General features: G+C 35.5%; 1 protein-coding gene across 12 annotated transcripts in view; it reads right to left on the minus strand.

Annotated features, from left to right (window-relative positions):
• The window catches only part of LOC106879397 (protocadherin alpha-3), a 236,745-nt gene that overhangs the window by 161,942 nt on the left and 63,446 nt on the right, over window positions 1-11,357 (minus strand). For 2 of the 12 annotated variants that reach the window (XM_052973110.2, XM_089362747.1), the window contains exon 3: window positions 736-1,627. The exons of the other annotated variants lie outside the window; for them this stretch is intronic. In XM_052973110.2, the coding sequence (XP_052829070.2) occupies window positions 1,571-1,627 (57 nt within the window). In that variant the 3' untranslated portion in view covers window positions 736-1,570. Of the gene's footprint in view, window positions 1-735; window positions 1,628-11,357 lie in introns of those variants that run through there. 12 annotated transcript variants of the gene reach the window in all.

Here is an 11,357-nt window from a genome sequence, read left to right on the forward strand (position 1 = left end):
GTATTCCAGTGAAATAGCTTAAGTTAAACAGAGATTTATTAGACTGCTCATGCACTTGGCTTTTATTTCAACACTAGGGGATTATCAAATATAAATAGATGATTGAGAGATTAACAAATAGATAAATAGATAAAAATATATTTAAGGTCTTATGAATGAGTGTCTTATTCTTATGTGCATTTGGAAATGTTTGAGAACATGTATGTGTGCGTATGTGTCTGTGGATGTGTGTGTATATAAACTTAGTTCTTATACATATATGCATATAAGTGTGAGAGTATATATATATGGGGTGGGGTATATATATATATTATATATTTATATGTATGTGTATGTTTATATATATGTATCTGTATCTATCTATCTATCTATCAACATATATATATATATATATATATATATATATATATATATATATATATATATATATATATATATATATACATATATATATGTATACATATAAGTATATGTATGTATATATATATATGTATATATATATACATATATATACATATATATATATATACATATATATATATATATATATATATATATATATATATATATATATATATATATATATATATATATATATATATATATATATATATGTATGTATGTATTATCTATTGTATGTATATTCATTTATAAGATGACATGCCATTATAGAAATATATTTAAGTGTACAGTCTACTTTAATCACAAGAAAGTAAATTTTATTGAAAACCAGGACACTGTTTAAGAGATTTATTTTACAAAATTACAACACCGATACATTATTGTTTCATGTCTCTCTTCTCTCTCTCTCTCTCTCTCTCTCTCTCTCTCTCTCTCTTTATCACATTCTTTCTATCTTGTCTCTCTATCTCTTGTTCTTTCTCTCTTTCTTATCATTGCCTCCCTTAATCACTCATTCTCTCATTTAGGTATTTATTTTCTCATCTAACCTCTCTCTCTCTCTGTCTATCTATCTCTCTCTCTATCTCTCAATATATCTCTTTCTCTCTCTTTCTCTCTCTCGTTCTCTGTCTTTTTCCATCTCTTCTTTTTCCTCTTCGAAACAGTCCAGAGTGTAAATCTTCACAGAAATATCAAAACGACACCATTTGTAATAAACTGTTCTTACTTTTCACCTCCATTTTATCCCATGTTTTTTTTACCTCTATTTTTTTTCTTATTGTTATCATCATTTCTCTTCTTTTTTGTTCTCTTTCTTTTCCTTGCTTCCAGTAGAACATTTCATATTATCCCACAGTTCTTTTCTTCCACTTTAAAATGGAATGGTTTTAGATACCAACAAGCAAAAGTCCAGTTTCAACTCAAAACTTCCACACTTAAAAGTCAACAGACAGATTGTAAATTCGTAGAAGTTCAGCATAAATTTAGTCACATTTCAAGGATGGATTCTCCAGAATTTTGTCTTTCTCTCCTGCTTTAAACATTGGATGCAAACATGCTTTGTCACATTGGTATATAAAGGGATATAAAAAAAATATAAAAAAGACATCCGTGTCTAGGGCTGCAGTGGAGAAGTGTTGTGTTGTATTTTCTCAGTTTGATACTTGAGTTAGGCACGCTCACATACAAGGGCTGGATGATTGTATTGCTGGTTTTTAAATCCATACTGTGGTGTAAAGAAACAAAAAGCAATTATCAAAATGGCTACCCCACAGATTTTGTTTGTCATTATATTATTATTATCATTATTATTATTATCATTATTATCATTATTATTATCATTATTATTTTTGTCATCATTATCATTAGTATTATCAAAATTTCAGGCCTTGTGCCTATAGCAGAAATTATTATTATTATTATTATTATTATTATTTTTATTATTATCATCATCATCATTATTATAACAAAATTTATATCACAGAGTGTATGTATGAATGTATGTATCTATCTAAATAAATATAATCATGCACAAATATATATATATATATATATACATGCATACATACATAATATATATGTATATTATGTAGTATATATATAATACATATAAATATATATACATACACACACACACACACAAATATATATGTTTGTGTGTATATATATATACACATACATACATATATATATATATATATATATATATATATATATATATATATATATATATATATATATACATATATATATATATATACATACATACATACATATATATATATATATATATATATATATATATATATATATATATACATATGCGCACACACACACACACACACACATATATATATATATATATATATATATACACACACACATATGTATATATATATCACAGAATAATAAACAAAATTAAAAGTGAAACACTTCCATGATAATCAAATCACAAGGACAGAATGACAGTATTGCAATATGATGTTGAGAACATTTTTTTAAACCAATAACCATTACCATCATACCATCACAAAAACCTCTATGTGAACCATGACCACCACTAACACCACTGCTACCACTACAACTACTTCCATCTTGAGCTACTTTAAAGAAGTATTTGAGAAACAAATAATATGGTTTATTCTAGCATACTTAATATAGTAAAGCACACAGACCTGGAGTAGAAAAGGTTTATCATTGTTGAGGTCACGAATAGTGACAAAAGTACTTCAACAAACTTTGCTGATTGATTGATTGAATGATTAATTAAACAATTAATTAATTATTTGACTAAATGTTAAGAAATTAACTAATAATAATGATAGTAATAATAATAATAATAATAATAATAATAATAATAATAATAATAATAATAATAATAATAATAATAATAATAATAATGATAAAAAGAAGTGAAATAGAACTAGTGCATGCGTTTATGTTTGCATAATGTTTCAAAACCAAATTAATTTCAAGAATATTGTAGACTAAATACAAAAAACAACAAAATAAAGCAAAACTTTGAGTAATAAAAAAATATACACCACATTAGCTAAATGTTTAATTCTGGTTAAGAAAGGTAAGGGGAACAACTCCAACTTTAAATTGAAGGAAATGTTAAGTCAAATCATTCTAATCATATTTTTTGTCCATTTTGTTTTATATATCTTCTTTTCAAAAGATGCTTCAATCAGGTGATGTTGAGTTTTTCTTTATTTTTTATGCTTTTCCTTTCTTGTTTTCCATTATCAAGGGTGAGCATAATCTAAAGCCTCTATATTATCATAAGATCTAGCTGACATATGTAAGTAACTTCTATTAAGAAGTATGTAGCAATTTTCTCTAGATATGCCCTACCTATATTTTGAGATGCATACTGTGTCCTCCAATTTGCCGTTGAGTATTATGTGATAATCTAGAAGTCTTGTAGTCCTTTCACACTCTAATCTATCTCAGTAAAATTGGTATTGAATTAGTAGTTTTTAAATATTAAGAATTCCAATGTGGCAAGCTGCCAGAGTTGTTAATGCACCAGAAAAATAGCTTGGCAGCGTTTTTGTCTGTTTTCAGTCTGAGTTCAAATGCTGTCAAAGTCAACTTTACTTTCCATTCTTTCTAGATTGATAAAAGAAGTACCAGTTATGCAATGGGGTCAATGTATTCAGTTAACCACCTCCCTTTAGAAAATTGCTGGACTTGTGCCAAAATCTGAAACAATTATTAGGCACCCCAAATGTACTGTGATCACCATAATCTATGAACAAAAGCATTCCAATTGTGACCACTCCATTCTTTTAAGGGTATGTCTAGGACTAAATTATCCAGCAGGGCCTTTCTAATTTAAGAATGTAATGTGTACTTTGACAGAGATTTAGCTACTGTTTCTAGAAGCTCCTTTATTAGTGACAGCAACAGTTTAGTACTTGGGAGAACCAAAGATTCTTTCCACAACAACACTCTCTTTCTCTTTCTTTCATTCTCTCTCTCTCTCTCTCTCTCTCTCTCCCTCCCTCTCTCTCTCTCTCTCTCTCTCTTTCTCTCTCTCTGTATAAAAAAATATATATAGAAACACTCACACACACACACATACATGGAAATATGTGTGTGCGTGTGTATGTGTGATTTTGGGCTCAGTTCTACAGTGTGGCACCTTGGGCAAGTGTCTTCTGTTATTACCCCATGCCAATCAAATACACATATGTATGTATGTATGTATATATATATATATATATATATATATATATATATATATATATATATATATATATATATATATATATATATATATATATATACAACAATGCACTTTAATACAAACAATGGGCTATATACCTGTTGTAATTTAGTCATCCATAGTCTGATGATATTTCAGAATAAAATTCCTTCTTCAAATATTCTTAGATGGAGTTGCTGCTATAATCGGTTTTCCAACGGCTTTTCTTTTTGGAAAACTGATAATAGCAGCGACTCCATCTAAGAATATCTGAAGAAGAAATTTTATTCCAAAATATCATCAGACTATGGATAACTAAATTACAACAGGTATATAACCCATTGTTTGTATTAAAGTGCATTGTTGTACCATTTAAAACTTTTTATTCTTTACAAACAATAGACAATGCTTCAAGCGAACTACAATACTCTCATATATATATATATATACACACACACACACACACATATATATACACACACACATATATATATACACACACACACACACACACATATATATATATATGAGGGCGGCTTATAAATGCCAAAACCTACCCTGGCGAAGAATGTACCCCACAACATAGATTAGTAGTTAGCGACTTTGGGATCAAGGCAAAATGGGTGCCCAGAATTAGACAGGCTTGGAGAAGAAGGGTGTGGAAGCTTAAAGACCCTGCAAACGGACAGAGACTTAGAGACAAGTTACTTGAAGCATTTAACGAAATAGAAGGGGATATAGCATCATACAACGTGGAAGACAATTGGAGATTTCTGCGGGACAACCTGTTGAAAGCCACCGACCAGATTTGTGGGTGGTGTAAGGTCCCCTCCCAACCCAGAGTAACGTGGTGGTGGAACAAGGAGGTAGACAGGGCTATTAGACAAAAGAAACAAGCTTGGAAGGACTGGAAGAACGGTGGTAGCAGGGAATTGTACCAATGTGCCAGAAGGGAGGCTAGGCGACAGGTTTATTTAGCCAGAGGGGAAGCAGATAAGGAAAGATTTGCCAATGTTCTGCGCCGTGAGGACCAAAGACTCGAGGTATTTCGGGTTGCAAGACAGTGTAGGAGAGAGAATAGTGATGTTGTAGGAGAGAAATGTGTTCGCATGGATGATGGTACGCTTGCATTAAATGAGGATGCAAAGAAAGAGGTCTGGAGATGCCACTACGATAGATTGCTTAATAAAGAGAATGAATGGGAGAAAGAGAGCCTGCCTTATGTCGACCCAATAGAGGGACCAGCTATCCGAGTTGATAGTACCAGGGTAGATAAAGCAATTAAGAGTATGAAGACCGGGAAAGCCCCCGGCCCATCAGGAATCACTGCAGAGATGCTCAAAATATCTGGCAGTGTTGGCTATAGCCTAGTCACCCGTATTACGAACCAGGTGATACACGAAGGAGTCATACCCTATGACTGGTGTAGCAGCATCATAGTCAACTGCTACAAAGGTAAAGGGGACGCTTTAGATACAAATAATTACAGAGGCATCAAGCTGTTAGATCAGGTTATGAAAGTTACAGAGAGGGTCATAGCCCAACTAATTAGGGAGCGAATCAATTTAGATGAGATGCAGTTTGGGTTCGTGCCAGGTAAAAGCACTACTGATGCCTTATTTCTAGTGAGACAGTTGCAAGAGAAATACCTAGCCAAGGATAAACCTCTGTACCTGGCTTTCGTTGACATGGAGAAAGCCTTTGACAGGGTCCCCCGATCCCTTATCTGGTGGTCAATGAGGAAACTTGGGATAGAAGAATGGCTAGTGAGAGCTGTGCGAGCCATGTACAGAGATGCGGCCAGTAAGGTGAGGGTTGGAAATGAGTACAGCAATGAATTCCGGGTAGAGGTAGGGGTCCACCAAGGTTCCGTCCTCAGCCCCCTATTATTTACCATAGTCCTCCAGGCAATCACAGAGGAGTTCAAGACAGGTTGCCCCTGGGAGCTCCTCTATGCTGATGACCTTGCCCTAATTGCGGAGTCACTATCAGAACTAGAGGAGAAGTTTCAGGTGTGGAAGCAAGGTCTAGAATTGAAGGGCCTTAGAGTCAACCTAGCTAAAACCAAAATCCTAATAAGTAGGAAGGTAGATAAAACACAAACCCCTTCAGGTAGATGGCCCTGCTCAGTATGTAGAAAAGGAGTAGGTAGTAACTCTATAAGATGTACCCGGTGCAAGCTATGGACACATAAGAGGTGCAGCAACATCAAAGGCAGGTTAACTAGCAAGTTAGTTTTTGTTTGTGGCAGATGTTCAGGTGCAATAAAGACTGCAAACAAACAGGAAACAACTTCTATCTCATTCCAGGGTGAAAAACTAGAGGTAGTCGATAGCTTCCGCTATCTGGGCGACCAAGTTAGTAGTGGGGGTGGGTGCGCTGAAAGTGTAGCTGCTAGAATAAGAATAGCCTGGGCAAAGTTTAGAGAGCTCTTACCCCTGCTGGCGACAAAGGGACTCTCACTCAGAGTAAAAGGCAGACTGTATGACGCATGCGTACGAACAACCATGCTACATGGCAGTGAAACATGGGCTGTAACTGCTGAGGACATACGTAAGCTCGCAAGGAATGAAGCCAGTATGCTCCGTTGGATGTGTAATGTCAATGTGAATACCCGTCAGAGTGTAAGTATCTTGAGAGAAAAGCTGAACATTAGAAGCATCAGTTGTGGCGTGCAAGAGAGACGATTGCGCTGGTATGGACATGTGGTGAGAATGGAGGAGGATAGCTGCGTGAAAAAGTGCCACACCCTAACAGTTGAGGGAACCCGTGGAAGAGGTAGGCCCAGGAAGACCTGGGCTGAGGTGGTGAGGCAAGACCTTCGTACATTGGGCCTCACCGAGGCGATGACTACGGACCGAGACCTTTGGAAATGGGCTGTGCGTGAGAAGACCCGGCAAGCCAAGTAAGATCGTTGCCAGTGCCCCTGGACTGGTTCTTGTGCGGGTGGCACATGAGATGCACCATTTTGAGCGTGGCCGTTGCCAGTACCGCCTGACTGGCTCCTGTAGGATTTTCGAGCGAGATCGTTGCCAGTGCCCCTGGACTGGCTTGTGCGGGTGGCACATAAAAGACACCATTTCGAGCGTGGCCGTTTTCGTGCGGGTGACACGTAAAAGCACCCACTACACTCTCTGAGTGGTTGGCGTTAGGAAGGGCATCCAGCTGTAGAAACTCTGCCAAATCAGACTGGAGCCTGGTGTTGCCATCCGGTTTCACCAGTCCTCAGTCAAATCGTCCAACCCATGCTAGCATGGAAAGCGGACGTTAAACGATGATGATGATGATGATGATATATATATATATATATATATATATATATATATATATATATATATATATATATATATATATATATATGTATATATATATATATGTGTGTGTGTGTGTGTGTGTGTGTGTATACATGGTGACCCCAAAAAAACAAGCCATAAAAATTTGATTAAATCACACAAAATTGTCAGTTACTCGAACACGTTCCTCTTTGAGGATTTCCCTGATTTCTGGTGTGATTGCTGCTTTCAGTTCACCAATCGTTTGAGAGTTGTTCTGGTAAACATTATCCTCGAGATACCCCCACAGATAAAAATCTGGTGGTGGGGTTCAAGTCTGATGAATGCGGTACCCACTCAATGTCACTTCCTGTTGATCAGTCTCTCCCGAAATCGCTCTATCAGCCAGGCTAGGGAGTCATTTGATGTATTGGGGGTGGCCCTGTCTTGCTGGAACCACTATTCATCTTGATCTATTCCTCTGTGTCATTTTATTCAAAGATTTGTGGGTTCTGTGTTTTTGGGTCACCCTGTATATATATATATATATATATATATATATATATATATATATGGGAGAATGTGCGAAAAAAACAACAACAGACGAGGACAGGTGGTGTAAACAACAAAAGATGTATTAGTATGACGCTCGGGAATACGGAAAGTCCTTTACGTTTCGAGCTACGCTCTTCAACAGAAAGAATACGGAGACAAGGAGAAAAACACGGAGAAAAAAAATTGAATAGTGTTCGGTCAACGGTCAATCATAGTATATATATATATATATATATATATATATATATATACACACACATACACACATATATATATGTCTGTGTTTCTATGTATGTATGTGTGTATGTGTTTGTTTTATCTCGTTCATGTGTGTGTGTGTGTGTGAGTTGTGTCTCCATATGTGAAAAATGTTTGATCGATAAAACAAATAACTGATAGAAATGAACCCCATGGCGGCTTTGTTCAACTAAAAATCTTCTAAGGCAGTACTCCCAGCTAGGTCACAGTCCAAAGACTGAAATCAGTGAATGTAAAAGGAAAGAATGCCTTGCAGTATTTGTTCCACATCTCTGTATTCTAAGTTCAAACCTCACCAAGGTGGATAAAAAAATATGGTGTGTGACATTTGTTTTGGCTGTTTGCATTCTGAGTTCAAATTCCACCATGGCCTACCATGGCAAAAAACAGTTGCTCCAACCTCATATCTTTGATTTCATTTCAAGTTCTTATATTAATATCATAAACATTGTTTTAAAAGTGGTGAGCTGGCAGAATGATTAGCACACCAGGCAAAATGCTCCGTGGCATTTTGTCTGTCTTTATGTTCCGAGTTCAAACTCCACCAAGATCAACTTTGCTTTTCATCCTGCTGGTGTCGATAAAATAAATACCAGTTGAACACTGGGGCCAAAGTAATTGATTTACTTCTTACTCGAACTTGCTGGCCTTGTGCCAAAATTTTGAATCAATATTATAAACATTGTAAACTCCATACAGGTGAGGTAACACTAATCATTTTACTTATGAAATTATGTTGTTGCTTAAGTAAAGTTTTTCAGTGATACTTTTAAGTAAAACTTTTCATTAATTTGTAGTAATATTTTTATAAATGCATTCACTCCTGCATATATGTATATACACACACACATAAGCGCACTCATACACACATATATGTGCAAATATATATGTATGTATGCATATACACATATACATATATATGCCTATGTGCACTAGAACACACATCCACACATATTAATAAACTATGTATTAATTAAACCAACAGTTTTCCTAAAACCAGAATGAAGTTCAAAGAGTTTGTTATTTTCACAAAAGATACTTAGTCACATGCATACAAAGCACAAACACTTCTGTTCTTTTGTTGAAACTGTTACTGCCTTGAGTCAAAATTCTTAATTTTTTTATTCCAACAAAGATCACGGCACATCCTTGATTTGAAGCTACCATTCCTGTACAACTGCATTCTATTTACAATCAACCAGGTAATTTTGAATTTGTGGGTGCTTGCCTCATACAAGAAACATAAACTGGAATACATTCCAGCCATGACTATTTATACCTTTCTCTGCTTTAGAAAGTGTATTTAGGATCAGAATTTCAATGTGCTTGTTTTGTCATTTTTTTAAGACAGTAAGATACTCGGGACTACATGGTTGTGAATACAAGTAAAACAAGGAATATTATAAAGTAAGGAGCGAAACAAATGAACAATACATGAAGACATGATAGAAGAAGAGTAGAAAAATAAACAAGACAATATCAATAAAAGAGTGTGAACAATGAAAAAAAAAAACATGTCAAATGAAAAGAAATAAAAGAGGTTCTCATGTTCTGGGTTATATCCTTCATCAAAGAAAAATAAGGAAAATGAGAGAATGAGGAAGAAAAATGGGAAAGATACCAAATTTGTGTTTGGTATGTGTGTGTGTGTGTGTGTGTGTGTGTGTGTGTGTGTCTGTGTGTGTACAGGGATGCTTATTGCTATGACTACAGGACCAAGATCAGACTTACTAATTAATGTGTGTATGTGTGTTTGTGTGTGCATGTGTGTGAGAGTGTACGTTTGTGTGTGTTTCCATGTGTATGTGTGTTTGTGTGTATGTATGTTTGTTTGTGTGTGTTTGTGTATATTTGTGTGTGTTTGTATCTTCGTGTCTTGACATCACTGGATATATATACATGACTGTCACCATCACAAAGCATAGTCCCTCGTTACTAGGTCTCAGCGAAATCATGTCTGACTATGGGGGAAATATATCTTTGCTGGGAAACAACAGATGGTTTGAGACAAAATAGGGTGTCCAGTCATAAAACATTTGCCTCAAAGAATTCGAATTGACCCATAATAGCATGGACAATGGAACATTAAAATGATGATGATATTGAAAATGATGAGGATGTGGATGGTGATACACACACACACACACACACACACACACACACACACACATATAAGTAGATAGATAGATAAATAGATAGATAGATAGATAGACAGATAGACAGATTTATAGAAAGACAAACAGATAGAAAGACAGACAGACAGACAGAAAAAAAAGACAGACAGATAGAAAGACAGACAGATAGAAAGATAGCTAGTTATACAAAAATGCATACAGTCCCACCCATACCAGCATGAAAGGCAGACAGATGATAATACAACATGCATACATACATACATACATACAGACAGGCAAACAGACAGACAGGCAGATAGACAGACAGACATTAGCCTTAGAACTCTTCTACAGCAAAACATCTCTTACTTCCCTCCTCCCTCTCAAACTCTATCATTTCATGATTGGCATAAAACCACCAACCCCAGTTCTACTTGTCACTTAGTTAAGGGGTCTTGTCTTGCAAGGTATTTTGCTGGTGCTGGCGCCATGAAAAGAAGTATCCAGTACCCTCTGTGAAGTTGTTGGCATTACAAAGGGTATCCAGCCATAGAAACCATGCATAAGCAGAGAGTTGAGCTTGAAAAAGGCTTCTGGCTTCCCAGCTCAAATTCATCTACCCAACTCATGTCAGTATGGAGGACATTAAACAATGATGATCATGATATATATATGTGTGTATGTGCACGCCCGTGTGTGTATGTGTGTGCATGTACATGTGTATGTGTGTCTGTGTCTATGTGTGTGTATGTACACACACACACACATACACACATATATACACACATATATATGTGTGTGCATATACATACATATATGCATCTGTATATAATAATGGATTCTCCCGTTGTAAGACGATGTACGAGGGTTCAACAATTTCTTACCAAACAACCACACAGATGATTTGTTCATAGTGATCAAATGCTTGTGTAGACATAAGCCCACTCCCTCCATCAGATGGACATTACCTGTACAGGTGCAACGGGTGCCACATGTCAGATGCCGAAATGATTGCAGACCATTGTGGAATGAAGTGCTTTGCTC

Source organism: Octopus bimaculoides, chromosome 14 (genome assembly GCF_046866305.1).
Source record: "Octopus bimaculoides isolate indiv1 chromosome 14, ASM4686630v1, whole genome shotgun sequence".
Classification (NCBI taxonomy): domain Eukaryota; kingdom Metazoa; phylum Mollusca; class Cephalopoda; order Octopoda; family Octopodidae; genus Octopus; species Octopus bimaculoides.